Source organism: Sorex araneus, chromosome 3 (genome assembly GCF_027595985.1).
Source record: "Sorex araneus isolate mSorAra2 chromosome 3, mSorAra2.pri, whole genome shotgun sequence".
NCBI lineage: Eukaryota > Metazoa > Chordata > Mammalia > Eulipotyphla > Soricidae > Sorex > Sorex araneus.
Genome location: NC_073304.1, coordinates 38,027,595 through 38,054,112, shown reverse-complemented (window position 1 = coordinate 38,054,112; position 26,518 = coordinate 38,027,595). Strand labels below are relative to the sequence as shown.

The 26,518-nt window shown below is 38.5% G+C and overlaps 1 protein-coding gene across 3 annotated transcripts in view; it reads left to right on the top strand.

The window, feature by feature from the left end:
- The window catches only part of SYT16 (synaptotagmin 16), a 351,561-nt gene that overhangs the window by 284,183 nt on the left and 40,860 nt on the right, over positions 1–26,518 (top strand). For all 3 annotated transcript variants that reach the window (XM_055131352.1, XM_055131351.1, XM_055131350.1), the window contains 2 exons: positions 13,424–13,636; positions 22,366–22,628. In XM_055131352.1, coding sequence (XP_054987327.1) covers positions 13,424–13,636; positions 22,366–22,628 — 476 coding nt within the window. The remainder of the gene's footprint in view (positions 1–13,423; positions 13,637–22,365; positions 22,629–26,518) is intronic.

The window sequence follows — 26,518 nt, the reverse complement described above, 5'->3', positions numbered from 1 at the left end:
GTGTTTGGTCCACTTCCTTGAAGAATGTCATAATTATCCTTATAGGGATCTCATTGAATCTGTATACTGCTTTGGGAAGTATTGCCATTTTGACAATGTTAATTCTCCCAATCCATGAATAGGGGATGTGCTTCCATTTCCTCATGTCCTCTTTTATTTCGTGAAGTAGCGTTTTGTAATTTTCTCTGTATAGGTCCTTCACCTCCTTAGTTAAGTTGATTCTGAGGTACTTGATTTTCTGAGGCATGATTGTGAACGGGGTTGCTTTATTCATATCACTTTCTTCTCTCTCATTATTTGCATATAGAAAAGCCATGGAGTTTTGGGTATTGATTTTACAGCCTGCGACATTACTATACGAGTGTATTGTTTCGAGGAGTTTCTTGTTAGAGGCTTTGGGATTCTCTAAATATAATATCTGCGAACAGTGAGAGCTTGATTTCTTCCTTTCCTATCTGGATGCCCTTAATGTATTTTTCTTGCCTAATCGCTATTGCAAGTACTTCCAGTACCATATTGAACAGAAGTGGTGAGAGTGGGCATCCTTGCATTGTCCCTGATCTTAGAGGGAAGGTTCTTAGTTTTTCCCCATTGAAGATAATGCTTCTTATAGGCTTGTGGTAGATGGCTCTGACTATATTGAGGAAGTTCCCTTCTATGCCCATTTTGGTGAGCATTTTCATCATGAACGGGTGCTGGATCTTGTCAAATATTTTCTCTGCATCTATAGATATGACCATATGGTTTTTATCTTTTCTTTTGTTGATATGGTAGATTATGTTGATTGACTTCTGAATGTTGAACCATCCTTGCATCCCCGAGATGAATCCCACTTGGTCGTGGTGTATGATCTTTTTGATGAGTTGCTGGATTCTATTCGCTAATATTTTGTTGAGGATCTTCATATCTGTGTTCATCAGAGATATAGGTCTGTAGTTTTCTTTTTTTTTGTGATGTCTCTGTTTAGTTTTGGTATTAGGGTGATATTTGCTTTGTAGAAACTGTCTGGGAGTGTTTCTATTTCCTCGATTTCCTGGAAGATCTTGAGAAGAATTAGCAATAAGTCCTCTTTAAATGTTTGGAAGAATTCACTAGTGAATCCATCTGGACCTGGACTTTTGTTTCTGGGGAAACTTTTGATTACAGTTTCGATTTCCTTGATAGTAAAAGGTTCATTCAGGTATTCGAATTAATCTTGATTCGGCCTTGGGAGGCTATAAGAATCCAGGAATTTATCCATTTATTCTAGATTCTCTTATTTCGTACCGTACAGACTTTCGGAGTAGTCTCTGATGATCTTTTTAATTTCTTTGGTTTCTATTTTGATGTCCCTCCTTTCATTTCTGATTAGGTTTATTAGAGTTCTCTGTCTCTCTTTCTTTGTGAGTCTTGCTAGTGGTTTACCAATCCTATTTATTTTCTCAAAGAACCAGCTCTTAGATTCATTGATCTTTCAGATTGCTTTTTGGATTTCCATATCATTGATTTCTGCTCTAAGTTTTATTATTTCTTTCCTTCTGCCTGGTTTGGGCTCCCTTTTTTTGTCCTTTTCTAAGGTCTTGAGCTGTGAGATCAGGTTATTTATGTGGGCCCTTTATTCCTTCCTAAGATATGCTTGCAGAGCTATAAATTTTCCCCTTAACACAGCTTTAGCTGTGTCCCACAGGTTCTAGTAGCTCATGTCTTCATTCTTACTTGTTTCCAGGTACCTTCTGATTTCTTCCTTGATTTTCTCACTGACCCACTCATTGTTCAACATCGAGTTGTTTAATTTCCAGGTGTATGGTTTGGTCCTCAGTGTCTATGCATGAGTAATTTCTATCTTCAGTGCATCATGGTCAGAGAAGATAGTTGATACAATTTCTGTCTTCCTGATTCTATGTAGGTATGCTTTGTGGCCCAGCGCATGATCAATTTTGGAGAATGTTACATGTGCAATGGAAAATAATGTGTATTCTTTTTTATGGGGATGCAAAGCCCTGTATAGATCTATTAGCTCTCTCTCTCTTCTATTTCTTCCTTCAAGGCCAGTGATTCCTATCTAAGTTTTGATCTTGTTGATATATCCAGAGGTAATAAGGCTGTATTGAAGTCTCCAGCTACTATCGTGTTGCTAGCGATGTCCTCTCTAAAATCTGTTAGCAGTTGTTTTAAGAATTTCGTTGGTCCCTCATTAGGTGCATATACATTTAGGAGTGTGAGTTTTTCCTGCTGTATGTATCCCTTGATTAGTAAGAAATGGCCTTCGTGGTCCCTTCTAATCTTTTTCAACCTGAAATCTATATTGTCCGATACTAGGATACCAGTATGGCCACCCCAGCTTTTTTGAGGGAGTTGTTTGCTTGAAGGATTGTTTTCCATCCTTTGACTTTGAGTCTGTGTTTGCTCTGACCATTCAGATGTGTTTCTTGTAGGCAGCAGAAAGCTGGGTTCAGCTTCTGAATCCATTTTGCCACTCTGTGTCTCTTGATGGGTGCATTTAGACCATTGACATTGAGAGAGATTTTTGTCGTGGAGTTTTGTACCATCTTTCTGTAGGAGTTTGTTGTGCTTGTGGAAGTTTTTCTTTTCTTATAGGAGCCCCTTTAGTCCTTCTTTTAAGTTTGGTTTTGAGTCTATGAAGTTCCTTACTTGTTGTTTATCCATGAAATTGTGCATGGTTCCTTTGAGTTTGAGTGAGAGCTTAGCTGGATAAAGTATTTGTGGTGAGGCATTCATTTCATTAAGTTTTTTCATTATATCCCACCATTGTCTTTTGGCTTGGAGGATTTCCTCTGATAATTCTGCTGTGAATCTAAGGGGTGCTCATTTATATGTGATTTCTTTTTTTGACCTTGCTGCTTACAGTATTGTGTCCCTATCTGTGGCATCCATCATTCTGACTATGATATGTCTTGGGGTCTTTATATTAGGGTCTCTTCTAGCTGGCACCCTTCGGGCTCCTAGGATCTGAACATCTGCATTATCCAGCTCTGGGAACATTTCAGCAATGATTTCTTTAACTCTGTCTTTCTCATTAGGTTTGCCTCCCTGTCCTTCTGGAACTCCAATGATTCTTATGTTATTCCTCTTGGCATCATCCTCTAGGTCTCTGATTCGCTCTAGAGCTATTTTAAGGTCTTTTCCAATTGTTGTAGCCTGTGGGCTTTCTGTTGCTCATATTCAAGCTCACTAATTCTATCTTCAGCTGTAGCCATAATACTGTTGAGGGCTCCCACTGTGTTTTTTATTTTGTCTACAGTGTTTTTTATTCATGACATTTCTGGATGTAGCTTTCCTATTTCTGCTCTCATATCTTCCGTAATTTCTTTGCTTCCATAATTTCACCGCTTCTTTAATGGTGGAAGTTTTTTGTTTTTAAGTTTTAAGTTCGATGAACATTCTCAGAATTTCTTCTCTGAATTCTTTATCAAAGAGATAATGTTTGTGGGAAACCCCTGCTGAGGCTTCTGGACTCTTTTCCTCGTCCTCTCTTTGCTGTGGGGGTTTGTGCTGTTTCTTCATGCTGTCATGGTTGTATGGAGGTGGGACCTTCCATTTCACTAGAGCTAATCTCCCTTTTTGTGAGTTTTCGATATTTTGGTGCAATTGAAGTAGACTAATAGTTAATTTAGCCCCTTGTGTTTGAGGTAGCTGGTGAGATCTCCACAAAGTTAGTTACTTGGGATTGAGACATCTGTCAAGTATAGTAGAACAGGGGAAAATAACTGCGGTGGCATAAGAGACTGCTGCCCCCGGAGACCACGCCCACTGTAGCGGGGCCACACCCACTACCAAAGAGGCCCTGCCCCTTCTGGCCACTGGACATTGGGTTGAGATAGAGTCTGGGGGCTTTTCGCAGAGTGTGCGGGCACCGAGGGCTGGGATGCTCAGTGAGGGGATCAGGCGCACCTGGATGAGGAAGCAGAAAGCACAGGGTTAGCGGCAGCGAGGGGCTGGGGTCCCTGCCTGCTGGACACTGGCTGGAGATAGGGTGCAGAGCGTGTGGGCACCAAGGGTTCTATTCAAGTTTTAAAAACAGGTATAAAGAGAATGATATTGCAGAGAGAACTCTAATGGATATCTAATCCAACTAGTCCTCTTATTACCTATCTCCTGCCTCTCTCCCAAGTACTTAGCTCTTTCCATCCTATGAAGGAGGAACTTTTTATCTTTTGGTTCTCTTTAGTCTATGGGGTACATTCCACATTTAAATTCTATGACCAGCATATTCAGACATGAAGAAGCTTGTAATGGTTTTCTGTTGAAGTACTTTTTTAAAAAAAATTTTGGTTTTTTAATGAATCACCATGAGATACAGTTAGACTTACAAACTGCCATGCTATGTTTCAGTTGTACAATAATCGAGTACCCATCCTTCCACCAGTGCCAATTCTCCACCACCAGTGTTCCCAGTATCCCTCCGATCCCCTATCCCGCTCCCACTCCCCCAATCTACCTCTGTGGCAGTCGGATTCCCTTTTACTCTCTCTCTCCTTTAGGGTCTTGTGGTCTGCAATGCAGGTACTCAGTGGCCATCATGTTCGGTCTATAGTCTACTTTTGGTATACATCTTCCATCCAGAGCGGGTCTTCTAAGCATCTTTTCCCTTCTCTATATGAGCTGCCTTTTGCCCCAGCATGTGAGGCCAGCTTCCAAGCCATGCAGCAATCCTCCTGATGCTTATCTCTACAATTGGGCATTAGTCTCCCATTTTGTTACTTTATATTCTACAGATGAGTGCATTCTTTGCATGTCTGTCTCTCTCTTTCTGACTCATTACATTCAGCATGATACTCTCCATGTTAATCCACTCATACACAAATTTCATGACTTCATCTTTTCTAACAACTGCAAAGTATTCCATTGTGTAAATGTACCGAAGTTTCTTCAGCCAGTCCTCTGTTCTCAGGCACATGGGTTTTTTCCAGATTTTGGCTATTGTAAATAGTGCTGCAATGAACATATAAGTGCAGATGTCATTTTGACTATACTTTTTTGCATTTCTGGAGTATATTCCCAGAAGTGGTATTGCTGGGTCAAATAGGAGCTCAAGTTCTAATTTTTTGAGAAACGTCCTTACTATTTTCCAAAAGGGCTGAACCAGTCGGCATTCTCACCAGCAGTGAAGGAGAGTCTCTTTCTCCCCACATCCATGCCAGCACTGATTGCTTTTATTCTTTTGGATGTGGGCCAGTCCCTGTGGTGTGAGATGGTATCTCATTGTTGTTTTGATCTGCATCTCCCTGATGACTAGTGATGTAGAAAATTTTCTCATGTGCCTTTTAGCCATACAGATTTCTTTGAGAAAGTTTCTGTTTGTGTCATTGCCCCATTTTCTGATGGGGTTGGATGTTTTCTTCTTGTGGAGTTCAACAGTGCCTTGTATATCCTTGATATGAACCCTTTATCAGATGGGTATTGGATAAATATCCTTTCCCATTCTGTAGATTGTCTTTGTATTCTGGTCACTGTTTATTTAGAGGTACTGAAGCTTCTTATTTTAAGATAGTCCCATTTGTTTATCTCTGTTTCCACTTGCCTGGTCAGTAGCGAATCATCTATGCAGATGCCTTTAGCTTCAATGTCATGGAAGATTTTACCAACCTTGTCTTCAATATACCTGTTGGATTCTGGTCTGATATTGAGGTCTTTAATCCATTTTGATCTGGCTTTTGTGCATGGTGTTAGGTAGAGATCTCAGCCCCCTTTTTTTTTTTTTTGCATGTAGCTTTCCAGTTTTGTGAGCACCATTTGTTAAAGAGGCTTTTCTTGCTCCACTTCACATTTCTTGCTCCCTTATCAAAGATTAGATGACCATATGTTTGAGGGTATGTGTCAGGATATTCAACCCTGTCCCATTGATCTACTGCTCTACCTTTGTTCCAGTACCATGCTGTTTTAATAATTATTGCTTTGTAGTACAGTTTGAGCTTGGGAAGGGTGATGCCTCCCATCTTCTTTTTTCCCAGAATTGCTTTAGCTATTTGTAAGGGTTTGTTTTTCCATATGAATTTTAGGAGTGCTTGATATACTTCTCTGAAGAATGCATTGGTATCCTTATAGGGATCGCATTGAATCTGTATATTGCTTTCGGGAGTATTGCCATTTTGACAATGTTAGTTCTCCCAATCCATGAGCAGGAGATATGTTTCCATTTTCCTCATTTCCTCTTTTATTTTGTGAAGTAACATTTTGTTGTTTTCTTTGTATAGGTCCTTTACCTCCTTAGTTAAGCTGATTCCGAGGTACTTGATTTTCTGTGGCATGATTGTTAATGGGGTTGCTTTATTCATATCACTTATTTCTCTCTCATTATTTGCGTATAGAAGAGCCATGGATTTTGGGTATTGATTTTATAGTCTGAAATTTTACTATATAAGTCTATTATTTCTAGGAGTTTCTTGGTAGAGGCTTTGGGGTTCTCTAGATATAGTATAATATCATCTGCGAATAGTGAGAGCTTAATTTCTTCCTTTCCTATCTGGTTGCTCTTAATGTCATTTTCTTGCCTAATCGCTATTGCAAATATCTCCAGTACCATATTGAACAGAAGTGGTGATAGTAAGCACCTTTGCCTTGTCCCTGATCTTAGAGGGAAGGCCCTTGGTTTTTCCCCATTGAGAATAATGCTTCCTATTGGCTTGTGGTAGATGGCTTTGACTATATTGAGGAAGGCCCTTCTATACCCATTTTGGTGAGCGTTTTCATCATGAATGGGTGATGGATCTTGTAAAATGCTTTCTCTTCATCTATTGATATGATCATATAGGTTTTTTATCTTTTCTTTTGTTGATGTGATGGATTATGTTGATTGACTTCTGAATGTTAAACCATCCTTGCATCCCGGGAATGAATCCTATTTGTTCATGGTATGTGATCTTTTTGATGAGTTGTTGGATTCTATTTGCTAATATTTTGTTGAGGATCTTCACATCCATATTCATTATAGATTACTTGTATCACTTGTCATCTCATTGATCTTCGATTTGCTCGAGCGGGCGCCATCAGAGATATTGACATAATTTTCTTTTTCTTTTTTTTGTGGTGTTTCTGCTTGCTTTTGGTATTAGGATAATATGTGCCTCATAGAAACTGTCTGGGAGTGTTTCTGTTTCCTCAATTTCCTGGAAAAGCTTGAAAATAACTGAAAATAGGTCCTCTTTAATTGTTTGAAAGAATTCGCTAGTGAATCCATCTGAACCTGGACTTTTGTTTCTGGGAAGACTTTTGATTGCAGTTTCAATTTCCTTGATAGTAATAGGTCTATTCAGGTATTCCAAATCATCTTGGTTCAGGCTTGGGAGGTTATAGGAATCCAGGAATTTATCCAATTCTTCCAGGTTCTCTTGTGTCATGGCATACAGACTTTCAAAGTAGGCTCTGATGATCTTTTGAATTTCTTTGGTTTCTGTTGTTATGTTCCCCTTTTCATTTCTGATTTGGTTTATTAGGGTACTCTCTCTCTATTTGTGAGTCTTGCTAGTGGTTTATCAATCTTGTTCATTTTCTCAAAGACCAGCTCTTGGTTTCAAATTATTTGGGGGGTTTCTATGTCATTGATTTCTGCTCTAAGTTTTATTATTTATCTCTTTCCTTCTTCCTGGTTTGGACTCCTTTTGTTGGTCCTTTTCTAAGGTCTTGAGCTGTGAGCTCAAGTTGTTTATGTGGGCCCTTTCTTCCTTTCTGAGATATGCTTGCAGAGCTATAAATTTTCCCCTTAACACAGCTTTAGTTATGTCCCACATGTTCTGGTGGCTTCTTTCTTCATTCTCGTTTGTTTCCAGGTACCTTTTGATTTCTTTCTTGATTTCCTCCCTGACCCACTCATTGTTCAACATTGAGTTGTTTATGTTCCAGATGTTTGATTTGGTTCTCTAAGTCTGAGCATGGTCAACTACTTTCTTCAGTTCATCATGGTCTGAACAGATAGTTGATAAAATTTCTGACTTCCTGATTGTATTGAGGTATGCTTTGTGGCCCACCCCGTGGTTTATTTTGGAAAATGTTCCATGTGAACTGGAAAATAATGTGTGTTCTTTTTTATGAGGACGTAATGCCCTGTGTAAATCTATTAGCCCTCTCTCTTCTATGTCTTCCTTCAAAGACAGAGTTTCCTTGCTGAGTTTTGATCTTGTTGCTCTATACAGAGATGATAAGGCAATATTGAAATCTCCAACTACTATTGTGTTGCTAGCAATGTGTTCCTTAAAATCTGTTAGCAGTTGTTTTAAGTATCTATCTGGTCCCTCATTCGGTACGTATACACTTAGGATGTATCTAAAATATCTTCTATAAATATCTTTTCCAATGTAGACATCAATGTTTTCAATCTTGTTGTCCCCCTTATGGAGTACTAATCTACAAATAAGAAACACATTCCTTCTTTATATATCCCTTGATAAGTAAAAATGGCCTTCACTGTTCCTTCTAATCCTTTTCAATCTAAAATCTATGTTTTCAGATACTAGTAAGGTGACCTGGCTCTTTTGAGGGAGTTGTTTGCTTGAAGGATTGTTTTCCATTGTTTAATTTTGAGTCTGTGTTTGCTCTGACTGTTCAGATGTGTTTCTTGTAGGCAAAAGAATTTTGGGTTCAGTTCCTGAATCCATTTTGCCACTCTCTGTCTATTAATTTGTGCATTTAGACCATTGACAGTGAGAGAGATTATTGTCATGAGGTTTTGTGCCATCTTCTTGTAGAGGTTTGTTGTGAGTGTAGGGGTTATTCTTGTCTTATAGTAGCCCATTTAGTCATTCTTTTAAAGTTTGTTTTGAGTCTATGAAATTCCTGAGCTGTTGTTTGTCCATGAAAGAGTGTATCGTTCCTTCTAGTTTGAGAGAGTTTAGCTGGATAAAGTATTCTTGTTTTAGGCATTAATTTCATTGAGTTTTATCACTATATCCCACTATTGTCTTCTGGCTTGGAGGGTTTCCTCTGATAGGTCTGCTGTAAATCTAAGGAATGTTCCTTTTTATGTGATTTCCTTTTTTGACCTTGCTGCTTGCAGTATTGTCTCTCTATATGTAGCATCTGTCATTCTGACTATTTTATGTCTTGAGCTAGCACCCTTTTGGCTCCTAGGATCTGGATGTCTGCATTCTCCAGCTCTGGGAACTTTTCAGTAAGGATTTCTTCAACTGTGGCTTTCTCATTAGGGTTGCCTCCCTGTCCTTTTGCTACTCCAATGATTCTAATGTTATACCTCTTAGAATCATCCCCTAGGTCTCTGATTCATTCTAGAGCTGTTTTGAGGTCTTTTCCCATTGTTTGTTGTTGCCTGTGGGCTTTCTGCAGCTGGTCTTCAAGCTCACTGATTCTGTCTTTAGCTGTAGCCATTCTACTGTTAAGGGCACCCACTGAGTTTTTTATTTCATCTACCAAATCTTTTATTTGTGATATTTCTGAATGTAGCTTTCCTATTTCTGCTCTCATTTCTTCCTGTATTTTCTTCGCTGACTGCTCCACTATTTCTTTTTTTCCCCATTCCTTTCAACCCCTAGAATTAAATTTTTTTTTTGCTTTTTGGGTCACACCCAGTGATGCACAGGAGTTACTCCTGGAAGTGCGCTGGGGACCATATGGGAAGATGGGAAACCTGGGTCGCTGCCTGGGTCGGCTGCATGCATCCACTATTTCTTTAAGTTCATTGAACATTCTCAGCATTTCATCTCTGAATTCTTTTTTGGAGAGATTGTGTTTGTAGGTAACCCCTGTTGAGGCTTCAGAACTCTTTTCTTCATCTCCACGTGGTGGGGATTTGTGTTGTTTTCTCATGTTGTTGTGGTTGTATAGAGGTGGGTCATTCCAGTTCACTAGCACTATTCCCTCTCACTGGGTAAAGGAGGAAGTGCTGGGGGTCAGCAGTGGGGGCTCAGGGCACAGTGCCCTGCCCGGGATGCTGGGAGATATCCAGTCCTATTGTGGAGCGGGTGCATACGCACAGTGGCTGGGGTACTATTGAGGTACTTCTTAAGACTAAAAGGAAGTCTGGTTTTTTCTAATACTTTCCTTTGGGGGTCTTAACTATTGTGTCACAGTCAATGAGATTGAATGATCTGGTAATGATATGTTTCTTATTTGAATATTAGTACTCCATAAGGGGGACAACCAGATTGAAAACATTGATGTCTACATTGGAACAGATATTTATAGAAGAGTAGATATGGAAACAAGCTTGAAATAATATAGATATTAAAAATTATCAGGTGCTGAAACGAGGCAAGAGAGGTTAAGTGTCTTACCACAGGATCTAAGCTAGTTAATGTGAAATATGCCGAATATGAGTTCTTTCCACCATAACACTATTTGTACAAAGTAGCGATTACAAAAATTGTCTCTGGAGACTAGCTCCAGTTGAGCCAAGATTGACTCAAATCTTGGTATCACCATCTATTGGCAATATGTTCTTCACCAAGTAATAGACTTATAGCTGACTCAGTTTGTTTACTTGGAAAATGGAAGCAGTGTTGGGGATTATTTTCATATGGGTTAAAGTAGATAATATATTAAAATACTCAGGACAGTTTCAGGCACATTAAGAGCCTTAAATGTTTGTTATTATTAATAGTTCAACATTTTTTAAAGTTTTTATTTTATTGAATCATCGTGAAAAAAATTACAAAGCTTTCAGGTTTAAGTATCAGTCATATACTGATTAAACCCTTATCCCTTCACCAGTGCACATGTTCCACCACCAAGAACCCCAATATACCTCCCTCCCATCCACCCCACACCTAAGTAGCTAATGATCTTCACTTAATTCTCTCTATACTTTGAATATATTCAATATTTCAATACAGAATATAGTTAAACATTTTGACCAGGTTGTTGTTTAAGGTATTTTATTTAAGCATGGCTTCTTGGCTTCTGTTTCTTCTTAGTTTCTGATTCAAATGTGATCTTGAGGACTAATCTGTAAATTAGCAGCCATATTCTTCCTTGGAATCACCATAACTCTTGGATAGGAGTAAATCTTTGAAAAATAATCCCTAGTTATTTGTCATTTTTAATTAATATTCAGTAAATATTTTCAGAGCAGTCTGCCATCTTTCTGGCACTGTGATGGTGCCTAGAAGGATATACAAGTGGGTGGTCTGGAGTGCTCTTTTGTAGATAAACAGTCATGTAACACCAACAATGGAGTTTGTCACTGTGTAAACATCCTGGACTATAAAAACTATCACTGTACCACTGTTATCCCATTGTTCATTGATTTACTCGAGCAGACACCAGTAGCGTCTCTATTACACTCAGCCCTGAGATTTTAGCAGCCTCTCCTTACTCATCTTTCCCAACGATTGGAGGCTCTTTCAGGGTCAGGGGAACGAGACCTATCATTACTGCTTTTGGCATATCGAATATTCCACAGGTAGCTTGGCAGGCTCTGCCATGCGGGTGGGATACTCTTGGTAGCTTGCCGGGTTCTCTGAGAGGTATGTATATATATGTTACTGTATTTGGGATATGAATACGCCACGGGGAGCTTGCCAGGCTCTCCAGAGTGGGAGACAAAAACATAAACCGAAATGGCACCTAGATGATGGACTATGGGGATTGCTATTGTATCTTCATGCTGTCTTCCAACAATGATGGAAGGGTCAGTAAGTGATTGTGCAGTTTAGGTAGAACATTTGTCAGTTAAGTAGGTAATTCTGCCATAATATTGAAAGAGGCATTTGTTGGACAGGACAGAAAGTTCTTTAATAAAACATTGAGGGATTTTGGAATCTGATTGAAGGGTCAAATAAGGACTCTCAAATAAATGATGTTAATACTGAGACCAGAATAATGAACTCAATTCTTTGCTTGGGGCTGAAGAAAAATATTTCAAGCACAGAGAATTTTAGAGTAAGAGATTAGGTGGTATGTGTAGGAGAGAGGGAGGTAGCAGGGAAAGATACTCAGGGTGGGGAAAAAACACTGGATATTCACTATATTCACTATTTACAAATGTTCATTAAGTATTGCACAACAGGCATGGTTTTTCCTTAATAACATTATTTTTACCTAATAAACACTACTGAACAAAAACACATGGTATTTCTATAATCATAGAAGTTATAGGGGAGAAGAGACAAATAGACAAGAAAAGTGCTCTGAAGAGGATTGCCAACACAGTCTTGTCAGGGAAGTCTTTAGGAAGAATGGAGTCAAGGTGAGACTTGAAAGTTGACAGAAGCCAGCTAGGTATAACCCACTGGGAAGGGAAGGCTCCAGGCTGACCAAGACAAAGAGGTGGCGTGTTGCTAAAACTGAAAAAGGGATCAGTGTGCTGATGTGTAAGAAAGAATTCAGGAGATTTGGGGACTCAGAAAAGCATAAGAACATTTTTGGTACAAATTGGTTTGGGGGGTATTACCTTCTCTAGCAGTGCTCTGGGTACCAGAGGATTACTCCCTATGACACTGTCCAATAGGCAGATCAATTCAGTGTTCAAACTGGCAATGCAACTCTGCTTAGGTCCAGAGGTGCTGGGGGACAACAGGGCCACCTTTGTTCAAAGTGCTATACAGTGGTAGGGATAGAAATACTTTAGTTTTATCCTTAGGCCTTTAAAGTAGATTTTGTCTTTAAAGAGAGTCATAGGGCTGGGAAGTGGTAAAACACGTTTTGCATGTAAGAAGCTCCAGATTTGATCCCTTGGCAACAACTAACTCTCCAGAGCTCTAGTTATCATGGCCCTTGTGGCTCCCCAGCGTCCCTAAGCTGGGCACCACCTGCTGTCCCCAAACATTTTAAAATATAATACAACACAGAGGGGCTAAAGCAATAGCACAGTGTGTAGGGCATTTGCCTTGCACGCGGCCAACCCTGGTTTGATTCCCAGCATCCCATATGGTCCTCTGAGCACCGCCAGGGGTAATTCCTGAGTGCAGAGCCAGGAGTGACCCCTGAGCATCACTGGTGTGACCCACTCCAAAAAAAGTAAAAAAATAATAATAAAACACAGAGCATGGTTGTCCCAGATCTATAAAGCTTTTGGAAAATCATAGTTCCAAGTATCTCTTCTGAAGTGGGATGTGTCTCTGTATGTTTTTAAAAAATGAGATGAAGCCAAGAGCAAATCTCTCTCATGATTGGCGCAAACTGCACATAAAGAAATTATATGGGTAATGGTCCTGCTTCAAGTTATGAACAAATGGATGCTACAAAGATCAGCATGGCTGCCTGGCTCATTGAGGGTTCATTATGGTGATTATGGGTGTCTCAGTGGTTTTGCCTGGCTTCTAGCCATTCATTTCTAATTACTTTCATGAGTCTTCTTTTCCTGTTTCATTCCATTGGACTTAGATGTGTGTTTCAGAAGTGCTTTAAATCCTCCCATTCAGTTTGGGTCTGCTTGGATCAGACAAATAACCTATGTTCTTCTCCTCCCCTGCTCCAGATTATGTTATGATATTATAGGCCATGCAAGAGACTTATGACTCTTATTTGCTTCCAGTTAACAGCTTTGGAGATGATGAAGAGCTCTCCACATCTTCTGACACTGATGAGGAGGTGATCAAACAGTTTGAGATTTCTGTGTCTCGATCCCAGAGCTTCCGTTCTGGTGTGTCTGAGAAAGGAAAACAGACAGGACTGGAGCGGAAACCCAAATTTAATCAGTTGCTTTCAGCCCATGAAGAGGATAATACCGAAGTGTCTGCCTGTGAAGGTATTCTTTTGTATCAACCTTTTCCTTTATCTAGACCAGGGATGATTAATGGTAAGAATGTTTTTGAGTCACGGCACTTGCCTCTCAGAGTTCAAAGAGGGAAAAAATATAGGTCAGGACCTTTAGGCTCACAGGGCAGAAGGATTACTTCAAACTTTGCAGGGAGGAGGACTGTCATACTAGTAGTATAGGAGATCATTCACTTATTTTTATAATAAGGGGAACATTTACTCACCTTTGATATATGATATCTTATAAAATTTAAAATGGAATTATAATAACTACTTCAAAATATTAATGCATTTATTATGCAAAATGTTTATTCTTAGCATGGTCTGCAGACTTTCAATTCATCTTCTACCTTTACATTTTTTTATTGATTGAGAGTCTGTTGTTTAAATTACCATTAATAATGGCTTCTCCTGGACACAATTCCAACACCACACTTGTCACTCACCAAAATCCCAACATGCCTCTCAAGCCCCACAACCTCCACAACTCAATTGTGTGTATCAGTTATCCTTTGGTCCTTGTTTGCTATCCTGCTGTGTATCTTTTAGTAGAAGGGCCAGGTTTCTTCCTTCTTTGGAGATTTTGCCTTTGCATATTTTAGACACTAATGAGTAGAATGGTATTTATTATGCTTCATAATTTCTTGTTTCTTCTAATAAGTACAAAAATGTCATGTATCTTGCTACTGACATTGAAATTCTGTTTTGTCTTCCATTTGGGATGAGTCTATTTTCTACTTATTATATAACCTCAGAATTAAAATGTTTCATAAATAAAAATGATCATTAAATAGTATTGATAACCTATTCCAAATTACACCTTTGACACTTTCCCTCATTCCCTATAGTTTCTGAATACTGTTCTTCCTGCGTTGCATAAAAAATTACTGGGTAAAATACAGGCCATATGTATCTTCTAGCATTTTACTATGTTTACCTTTAATAAAGGTAAGAGGAAATACCCAGAGATGTAGTTGCTAAAGTTTACAACTTGTGCCAAAGCCATTAACAGTACTGTAAATTACAATGCCAAAAATATTATTTAAAAAATTTAAAAGTTGTCTTCCTTTGCCACCATATACAAAATATCCTCAGTAATATGGAGAGAAGAGGCAAAAACAGAACACTATAATATTTCTTAGATATTTTCTGAGACAGTCATTTTATATCTCCTTTTTTGCCCAGAACCCTGGAAACAAGGAAATTATCTGGAAAGTGAATTTAATAAATACCTATATGTAAAAAGTCAGATCTGAGAGAACTTGTCTGAATGGCCAAAGATTGCTAACCTTTTTCTCCTTTCTCTCTGGGAATACAGCCAATCAGAGCAATAGAGGCACAGTTGTATTTCATCCATGTTTGTCAACAATTAGCGCTAGAAAGAGAAAAGTGGGAGTAATATAATGGAGAGAAAGTAACAGAAGAAATTTCTTGAGTAGAGGAGGCAGGCATAACAAAGAGGAGGAAAATAACCTAGTTTTCTGCAGACTATAATCATTTGCTTTTTACCATGGAATTTTACTTGTTGATATGGGCCACCGACACATTATTCTTATTATTTTTATTCCAAGGAAATTCAAATAATGTTACTATTGACCCTGTGTCATGTCCTCACCCCTGTTTTTCTCTATCTCTGTTGTTTCATCATAATATTACTTTTTCTCCACTGAAAGGACAAGTGCTAGCAGATAAAAGTTAGTGGCAGCTGGTTATTGAGAAGTAGGTTGTACTATTCTAAAGACAATGGCCCCATTTCTTGGAGCCCAAGGGTCTAACTTCTAATAACTACTGTAACTCATACACTTCTTGGAATTAGCAATAATTTCTGTCATAACTAGCAAACAGAATATTTTGACAAATAGTGATAGAAAAGGTAATTCTCTTCTTCCACTACAGACAGGAAGCCTCCACTATATCAAGTAGATTACCTTTAGACTTTTGAAGAAAATAGCAGGATTTTTGTGGGAATGAGTAACTGTATGCTAGATTTTAGGTTAACAAATGCCACTAAAATGTTAATGTTCTTTCTATTGCATGATTTTATTTGGTGTGATTTCTTTTTTGTTTGGCTTTGGATCAGTGAACTTATTCCAGCAATAAGGAATAATGAAGATATTAATTTTTAATTAATATCCTAATATTAATTAATTTAATTAATATCTTAATTAACAGAAAAGATGTTTCCTACTTTATTTGTAGGTTTTTTTTTAAATTTTACCCTTAACTGTGATTTCTTAGGTCAAATTCAACCATAGACACTTCTTCACTTTAAAAATACATTTAAATTTTTGTTGGACCAATGAAATTGTAAGTTCAAGTCCATGAAGAAATCACTGATACTGTCTTATCTTTTGAGCAGAACAACAACAATGCTACCTTTATTTCCCAATCATATTTGTATCATGTATCTGATTTTGTGTTACTCTCCTCTGTCACATTTCCTGCATTGTCAGAGAGGGCTTGGGTTTAATTATTTGGGGTTTCTTTGTTGTTGTTCTGTGACTTATTCTACTCATTATATTATTTTATTTTTTTTTAAAAAATTTATTAATGAGTCACCGTGAGGGTACAATTACAGAGTTTCATGCTTGTGTTACAGTCATACAATACTCGAGTACCCATCCCTCCACCAGTGCCCATTCTCCACCTATGGCCCCAGGCAACAGGTCCTCTTTAAATGTTTGGAAGAATTCGCTAGTGAATCCATCCAGGCCTGGGCTTTTGTTTTTGGGAAGACATTTGATTAAAGTTTCAATTTCCTTGATGTTAATGGGTATATTCAGGTATTCCAAGTCTTCTTGATTCAGTCTTGGGAGATTATAGGAATCAAGGAATTTATCCATTTCTTTTAGGTTCTCTTGTTTCGTGGCATAAAGATTTTCAAAGTAGTCTCTGATGATCTTTTGAATTTCATGGTTTCTATTGTGATATCCCCCTTTTCATTTTTGATTTGGTTCATTAGGGTTCTCTCTCTCTCTTTTTTTGTGAGTCTTGCTAGTGGTTTATCAATCTTGTTTATTTTCTCAAAAAACCAGCTCTTGGTTTCATTGATCTTTCAGATTGTTTTTTGGGTTTCCATATCGTTTATTTCTGCTCTAAGTTTATTATTTCTTTCCTTCAGTCTGGCTTGGTCCTTTTGCTGGTCCTTTTCTAAGATCTTGAGCTGTGAAGTCAAGCTCTCAATATAGGCCCTTTCTTCCTTCCTGAGGAATGTTTGTAGAGTTGTAAATTTTCCCCTTAACACTGCTTTAGCTGAATCCCATAGGTTCTGGTAGCTTGTGTCTTCATTCTCATTTGTTTCGAGGTATCTTTTGATTTCTTCCTTGATTTCCTTCCTGGCCCACTCATTGTTCAACAGGGAGTTGTTTAATTTCCAGGTGTTTGATTTGGTACTCCGTGTCTGTGTGTGATTAGCTTCTATTTTCAGCGCATCATAGTCTGAAAAGATGGTTGATACAATTTCTATCTTCTGATTCTATTGAGGTTTGTTTTGTGGCCCAGGACATGGTCTATTTTGGAAAATGTTTCGTGTGGACTGGAGAAGAATGTGTATTCTTTCTTTTTGGGGTGTAAAGCCCTGTATAGGTCTATTAGCCCTCTCTCTTCTATTTCTTCCTTCAGAGCCATTGTTCCCTTGCTGAGTTTTGTTCTTGTTGATCTATCCAGAGGTGATGAGGTGTTGTTGAAGTCTCCAACTACTATCGTGGTGCTAGCAATGTCTTCCTTAAAGTCTGTTAGGAGTTGTTTTAAATATTTAACTGGTTGCTCGTTAGGTGCATCTATGTTTAAGAGTGTGATTTCTTCCTGTTGTACATATCCCTTGATGGATAGAAAATGACCTTCACTGTCCCTTCTAATCTTTTTCAGCCTGAAATCTATGTTGTCAGATACTAGTATGGCCACCCCAGCTTTTTTTAGGGAGTTGTTTACTTGTAGGATTGTTTTCCATCCCTTGACTTTGAGCCTGTGTTTGCTCTGACTGTTCAGGTGTGTTTCTTGTAGGCAGCAAAAAGTTGGGTATAGTTTCTGAATCCATTTTGCTACTCTGTATCTCTTGATTGGAGCATTTAGACCATTGACATTGAGAGAGATTATTGCTATGGGATTATGTGCCATCTTTCTATAGGGTTTGTTGTTCTTGTAGGGTTTTTCCTTTGTCTTACAGTAGCCCCTTTAGTCCTTCTTTTAAGTTTGGTTTTGAGTCTATGAACTTCCTGAGTTCTTGTTTATCTGTGGAATAGTGTATGGTTCCTTCGAGTTTAAGTGAGAGTTTTGCTGGATAGAGTATTCTGGTGAGATGTTCATTTCATTGAGCTTTTACACTATATCCCACCATTGTCTTCTGGCTTGGAGGGTTTCCTCTGATAGGTCTGCTGTAAATCTAAGGGGTACTCCTTTGTATGTGATTTCCTTCTTTGACCTTGCTGCTTGCAGTATTGTGTCTCTATCTGTGGCATCTATCATTCTGACTATGATATGCCTTGGAGTTTTTTATTGGAGTTCCTTTTAACTGGCACGCTTCATGTTCTTTGGATCTGGGTGCCCGCATTCTCCAGCTCTGGGAATTTCTTAGCAATGATGTCTTTAACTGCGATTTTTTCATTGAGATTAGTTCCCTGTGCTGCGTGTACTCCAATGATTCTTATGTTGTTCTTCTTGAGGTCATCCCCTAGGACTCTGATTCGCCCTAGAGCCATTTTGAGGTCTTTTGTCATTATTTGTTGTTGCCTATATGCTTTCTGCAGCTCATGTTCAAGCTCACTGATTCTGTCTTTGGCTGTAACCATTCTACTGTTGAGGGCTCCTACTGAGTTTTTTATTTCATCTACCAATTCCTTTAATTGTGTGACTTATGTTCATAGCTTTGAGATTTCTGCTCTCATTTCTTCCCGTATTATCTTGGTGGTCCGTTCCAATGCTGTGTTCATATCTTCCCTTAGTTTATTGGTTGTCTGCTCCATCGTTGCTTTGAGTTCATTGACCATCTTCACGATTTCTTCTCTGAATTCTTTATCTAAGAGGAGGTTGTATTTGTGGGTGACCCTTGTTGAGGTTTCTGGAATCTTTCCTTCAATTTCTCTTTGTGGTGGGTTTTTTTTCGCTGTTTCTTCATGTTGTTGTGGGAAGATAGAGGTGCAATCTTCTGGTTATCTATCCCTATTTCTTCTTGCTACAGGAGGAGATTCTGGGTGAGCCAAGTCAATGATGGTAGTCTTTTCCCCTTTCTAGAATAGTGCCTTACACTCAGGCGTCCTTCCTAGTTTATGTAGGGCTTCTAGTGAAGGTTTGAGGCTATGATCTCTTTCTGAAGGGCTTTGTGTACCTTCTTGTGTTCCTGACAGTTTTTTTGGAATTAGGAAAGGCTAATGGATTATTGACATGTAGTGATTGAGATGGCCAGGGTGTTCTTCAAAGAAACAGGTCATACAGATTGTGACCTAAGTGCTCAGTGTAGGAAAGGGGAAGAATAACTATGGCCTCACTGGATGGAGGCCACACCCCCTTTGAGGCCACGGCCCCTTATGTAGAAGACACTCCCCCACCAGTCTATTGGCAAAGTGGCTTGGAGACCAAGTTACCTGGGTTAGGGCAGTGCTTGGTTAGGGCAGCGCCTGGAGAGGCCTGGCGTGGGAACTGGGGGTCCTGGGGCACTTGGGAACCCCAGGGCGGGCCGGGTCTGCATGAGATTTCTTTGGGGGGGGCGGGAAGACCTGGGGGCGGTCCAAGGTCCAAGTTACCTGGATTAGGGGAGTGCTTGGTTAGGGCAGCACATGGAGAGGCTTGGAGGCGGGAACTCAGGGTCCTCTTGGGTTTAATTATTTGGATCAGAAGCTATATATCAAATGTTTAGGTACGAAAGGTTGACAACCATACTATGCAAAGGCCCATTTGTTGTTGTTTTTATTTATTTTTGATTGAAGTTTAGTTTTTGCTTCTAAAATATTTTGTTTTTATTATTTTTCATGCAAGATAGACATTACCCTCCTGGTGCCATTAAAAACTGTTTTATTATTTCCAGAAACTGTGCTCAGTTTTGCTTGGGACAGAATATCAATCAGGGTTCAATTGGGGCCAAAAAAGAGTCATTACGATGGAGAAATTTTCTTGGTTCTCTGTTTAAGATCTGCCAATGGATGGATCATGTAGGATAGTCTTTCTTTAAAACCTACAGCCTAAAGGCTTTAGTCAAAAATACAAAACAACAGCAACACCTAGATTAGTGTCTTATTGAATAATTAGGGACTAAGTCTAGCCCAGTTGACAAAAAATTGATGATTATAGATAGTATAATAAGTATCCTTCATGTGGCATAATTGTGTTCTGTAATTTTTTAAATGGCAGAACACATTCCTCTGTTAATAGGCAATTACTTTTCTGTATGTGTTTAAGGTGACGCTATTTCTCTAAACTAGCATGGGAAGACAACTTTATGTAATGGTGAATCACCTTTCCTTCTCCTCCTCCTTGCAACTTGACTTGTACCCCAGATTGGCTTTTCTTATTCATTCCTCACTTGTCTGTCAAGGAAAATGGTTTGTTACATTAATATAGTTCTCATGTTTTTCAGTTATGAATAGCTTTTCAAGGCTTAATGTAGCTTTTGAAAATTCCCTTATTACTGATCTAGGTATTATCACCGTAGGAGTTAAAGTCATAAGACAATTTTATGGGGGTAATTTCTTGGCAAAGTTAGACTTTGTGCTGAGATCCTGCTGGGTGCTACACACATTGATGGATGACCTACTGTTTAATAGGACGTTTTAGTGTTCGTGTGTATGAGGAATGGATGCTCTAATTAGAGCCTTAAAAGAAAATTCTGCTTTATGTGGCAGAGTTTTGCATATGGAATATCCATTGTTCTGTCATTTTTTTGTGACCCTTTTAATGTGTGTTAGCCTAATAACTAAAAATGTGAGTGTAAAAAATTTTGTGGTGTCTTATGAAAGTATTTTCAAAGGGTGTCAATTATAAGAGTAACAAGGCAGTTAGGGGAACTTCTCAGTGGCTTGTTTTAGTTTTTCAAAACCCCAAATTAGAAATCTTAAGTTCTACCCTGAGTATCACATTGTCAGAATATGAATTTATATATTCTATTATATATGGCTACAGAATTTTTAAGCTTGTGTTTATTGTAGGTGAAACACTGGGAAAACCCTGATAACGATTGCTTCATGTTGCAACAACTTGGCTACTTCAAAGATTTGTTACCTGATTAACCTTTAAACTTATCGAAGGGTTTGGTAAATCTCCAGTGAATCAGGAGACTGCAGTAAATGTATAAGGCTAAGTGCCTTCCAGAAGCTTAGGTTGGAGCTAAGACTTTAAGAATAAAGGTAGAAACAGTTGCTACTAAATAACAAGTAAGGCAGAGCTGAAGCTATGGTATATATTTTGTAACCCCATATACTCCTGCCATCTATTTCTCTAATTTTCTCTTACCTTAGAATCAGGGTTTCTTGCCATAGAAGATACCAATGACTACTTTTTGGGAGTGGGAAGCAAGTCAGAGTGAAAGCCATTGCTTATGAAGACCCTGTTTTGGTTTTGTCTTCCGTGGTCTGAAGATATTTAGACATTCAGAGAGAATTAAGTGAGAGGGTATGGAAAAATAAAAACACTGAGTTATAAGGAAGTTTCAGAAGTTGTTTGGGCATTGGGTGGACCAGAAGCAAAAACAGAATGGAAGGTATGAGGATCACTATAACCAGATTTGCACATCTAATGTTTCCATGAATCAGAGAGATTACGGCTGACAGTTGAAGACAGTAGAAAATAAGGGTTGCTGAATTGGATGAATTCAGATAGGTAGCCATGGGTAATATATATAAAAGGCTAGTGGCAGCTTTAAGGTGGATATTATTTATGCATTCAAAATAACTTTTTGAAACAAAGGTTTAGTCTAATGCTGTTCATGATTTTATTCAGAGTTAAGGATTTAAACCTACACCATGCATGAGTCCAAGCCTAGAGTTGTGATTGTGAATTATGTCCGGATGTTATTTACGTGGGAGGACCACTGAAGTTTTAGAGTAAGAGGTAGTATGAACACTGTAAACATGGGAAAGAGAATGGAATAATCTGGAGACCATATAATGTCCATAGAAGGTAACATTTCTTGCCTTCTAGAGAAAGCCCCAAAGTCTCATTCTCATTAATAAAATGCTAAAGTGTTCTCTTTATCCCTCTAATATGAACTTACATTTCTTATGCTCATATTCTTAGAAAGTGGTAAAACTTCTTGTATGACAAAAATGAACTAGTGATTTTTTAAAACTCAAATGGATTGAGTTTGTATTCTGTATGTATTAAATTATGTTTCTGCAGGTGTTATTTGGTGGATTTTATTTATTTTTTTTGTTATTTGGGGGCTCCCAAGTGGTGCTTGAGAGACTCAGGGATCTTTCCCAGTAATTATCAGCTAAGCAAGCTAGTAATCAATGACAGTTGTGGAGATGCCATGCCCCTTGGGCCCTGTAGTGTCAGGGATTAACCAAGCCCATACTGGCAGTGTTTGTAGATCTCTACTACACTAATGGTGTTCAATGAACCAGGTGGTGCTGGGGATTGAAGTGTTGGTCACATTCAAGGCATATGCCTTAACCTCCATACTCTCTTACTCACTGGGTTTTATTCCGTGAGGTCCTGATTAAAGTGATGGCTACTACATGATTTATCTAAGTAAAAAAATATACATTTGAAGTAGTTTGTTTATTACAGATTTAGATGTGGATGAAGCCAGCCAGCGAAATTATTCAGAGACTCTATCTTACGGTAAAGATGGTCCCATCCCTGCCCACTCACTCTCCCCATGTGAGATGGGAGCTACCAGGCTCCATGGCACTTCTTCGCAAGAGACCAGTGTGGTCCGCAACCTCAGACGCCAGTCCACAGAAGGCAGCTTGGAGACGGAGACAGCTTTTAATAACCGGGGATTTGAAGACTCCTATGCCACTGACAGCTCTTCTGTGTGGAGTCCAGAGGCAAGTTATTAGCTATCTGTTCTTTCCTTGCTTGGTTGGTCGGTGGTCCTTGGATAACTGTTTATTTCCTCCAACCTTATCTTCCCCTTCTCCCTCTTCCTCAAGAAATTAGCTTTCTAAAAAGGAAGCATTGCTTTGATAAACAAAAAGCTGAAGGGCATTAATTTGGAAAATGGGTTTGTTCAGATGACCAAGAGCTATGTCTGTCAACAAGAAAGTCAAAAGTACATTTTTTTCAGTGGGGGTGGTAGGGTGAAAAAAAAAATATGGTAACAGAATAAACCTAACAAGAATCAATATTTTTTTTTAATGAAAAGGTGTTTCTTTTTCTTCCCCCACAGGATTATTTTTCCCCTTATATTTTTATATAAGGGGATTTTTAGAAAAAAATTGGTTTATTTTCTTTATGATTTCAATTAAGAAAGCCTATTTTTATTTACCCCCAAGTTTGAGTCATTTAAATGTTAGAATTATCTAAAAATAAAAGTGGACTAGTCCTCCTAATGAGATGATATTTTATGACAAACATCTGGCAACATGAGTATATTAGTTCACTTTTTGCCTGTTTCCTTCCCTTTTTTCTAGTGATCAGGATTTGCATATCTGCTTGGCTGTAGTGCTCACTGGGGATTGTATGCTGTGATACTCACGTGTATTCTGGTTGGAGGGCTTTCCAGGAGTCACATGCTTTAATTGTGATGCTCACCACACACGGGGTCACATACCTGGTTGTTGTGCTCACCGTTTTAAATTGTGATTCTTGTCAGAGATTGAATTCTCTTGGGGTTCAGGGGTCCCAATGAGCAGAACTACCGCAACCATTCTCCATAGATACAATGGCACTGGGGATCACACTCATGACCTCATGTTAGCAAAGCAGGTGCTTTTGCCACTGTACCCTCCTCAGTTACCTGTTTGTTCAATTTGCATTAAGTGGAAGGCATTACTTTGCAATAAACCACTGGACATTGACAGTGCTTTTTCTGTTGAAAGATGCCTCTTCTAAATTTATTCTTCAATGGAAACTTGCACCAGGGTGTCCCTAGCCAGCCAGGGATATAAGTATGATGATGATAGATCTTACAGAGCAGTTGGTAGGTGCCAAGCACTGTAATATATTATTTATAAACTTTGTCTTATCATTAAGGTATTCATAGTTACTCTCCCTTAGCTAGTTCCCTTTATTTTATTATGTTGTTGGGAACTACTTATACAAGTTTTAAATTATTTTTGATGCAATAAGTCAGGAAAGGATATAAAACTTTAATTGTTGGCGATTAAAGGAAAAAGAAAAAGGGAAATTATTTCATCTGCATCTATCTGAGGAAATAATCAGAATTCATTATCTATTATTAGTACCACAACTGTCATACACACTATATTTTCATCAAGAAGAAAAAAAACTCACCATGTTCCTCACTGTATACACACTGGATGTATAGGGAGAGCCTGAGGAGGGGTGTTGCACATACGCATGCGGGTGTGTTGGTTTTCCTGGAGTCAGTAACTCAGGCTGTTTCTGTTTGTTGAATGTAGCTCGACATAGGAGGCACCCACTATGGGTTTTTTTGGAAAAAAACACAACCAAAACACATACACACATACATACACAAAACCCTCAATTCTTATTTCATTGATTTACTGCTAAGAGTCATATTAAATCCCACACAAAAAACATTCAAAGTTTAAAAATAGGCATTTTGACTCTCCCCGCATAAAAAGAAAAGCAAAACTGTTTCTCTACCCCATGATTCTCTCAACTCTTGAACACTTGACTGTGCTTCAGGCATAGACTTACTTTATGCAGGTAACCTCCCATTTGCCTGCCACATGGAGTTTTAATAGAAGACTTGGTGTTGAGGTACTAAATGTTCCGAGACTCCAAAAATACCCAGACATCTCTGTGTGCTCCATTCAACCTTATATCTATTTTGAGACAAAAACTGTAATTTTGCTCCTACGGTAGAACCTCAAATGCAGCTCGGAGGCAGTTCATGTAACTGTCTGCTTTGCAGGCTGAGTTTGCCTTTTAAGAATTGATTTGTTTGCCTCTTAGCAATATTAAGAACACTGTCTTCCCCCGTGTATCTGGCACGGGGAACATATTTTGAGCCTGTTGACTTTAGGCCATACAGATGACATCAGCACCATCTTACTGAAGAAGAAATTCTTGCAATTTGACAGAAAATCTTTATTCTTACATGCTTTTTGACAAGTTGGTGCATTCCTATCTTAAAGTAAATATTGGAGCACTGGAAGGAACAGAGTCATTTATCATACCTCACAAGGAGAATGTTAGACTGAGATATTTTGAAGTGCTGCTCTTGTCTACTGGAAAAGGCCATTGATGCTCTCCTACAGACCCCAGTCTTGGCAGGGAGAACAGTGGGAGTGTGTCTAGTGATTGAACACATAAGGAGGCAGATGTCCCACTTTTCGTCTTTGCTTTCCACTGATTAACTGTTGGCCTTGAGAAGTTAATTAAAATCTGCCAAATGGGGATAAAAATGAAGAGATTTTTACCTTGCAGGAAGGTCAGATGGATTAGTGGTATTAGCAGTACCCACAAGAGGAGTGTCTGTAGTTGCCTAGTGATAAGTAAAGTGTGTTGAGATAATTAATTGCTATAAAAATACCAGTCTAGGCAAATCTTTGTTTCAAGTCAACCCAGGAAGAGGCTCCTAAGCCCAATTTATGTGGCCCACATGCAGAACCCTTCTGTTGCTTGATTCTGTGTCTTACTCAGGATTCCTAGGACAGTTATTTCAGAATTATCCTCAATACTTCACCAGAAATGTGCTGGGAGAGTCAGTATTTATCTGAATCGGTAGTCAATAAGTGGAGAAAAACAAACAATGGTATTTTCACTATGTTTTTGAAGTTGATAACAAAATTGGGAAATATTAACTAATATTAAGAGAACAGTCTGAGAGGATCTGAAAATCAAATGAATGCATACATATTAAGGAAGATTTCTCATCTTATTTCTTCTTTCTCTCACACTCTTAGTTGGTGAAAGGTTTGGGGAGAGAGTCAGATATAAATTTAATGTAAGGTTTGGGACTTTACTAAATAGTGGTAAGTCCCAGATAATTCTGGATAGACATCTGAGAAAGGAACATGTGGAACAAATGATTTATCCTTTCTAAAGTATAGTTTTCTCTTCCATAAACTGAAGATATTAATATACTTTCCCATTAGGTTGATGTGTATATTTTTCAATAAAATTTTCTTAGCTGGACCCATAAAAAAGAGAATTATATAAAGACTTCTGTTATGTTTCCTTTTTAGGAAGTGAAATTTGAGAGAGTAAGAGTGAGGGATGAGGATTGGAAGGCAGGAAAGAAAGAAAAATCAGTGGGACAATGGAATAACCAAATTTGCTATCACTATATGTCTTATGGCTTGTTCTGGAGGGACTATTTTCCAAGAAGCTAACTTCTGCATGGGGCATTAACTCCACACATACTGTGCACTTTAGATGTTTGTCAAGCAGGTTTCCATAGATTTCTGTGTCTTGACATCAATGGACAGGCTTTTGGTTGGCAATGAAAGTTATACTGCATGACTGGGAGGTAAGACATTATTGAATTGTGTCAGTCTGAGGTCACTTAGAGCCTCAACAGGCCGTATCAGTAGGGGAGGGTAACAAAAGAGGTGAGGCCAAGAAAGTCTGAGTTGCATAGAAGTTGTCTTTTACAGTTAAAAAAGATTTAGTGTGATACCATACATAAAGAAAGGACTTAGTAGATATTAAATTTTGTTACTTATGGTCCAGCAAGCAATGTAAAGGTGAACAAGGATAGACTAAAATAGATGGGAGTTTTAACAGAAGAGTGATTTGATTTTTAAGTTGGCCTAACTCCTTAGAGACTTGCTTCTAATATTAT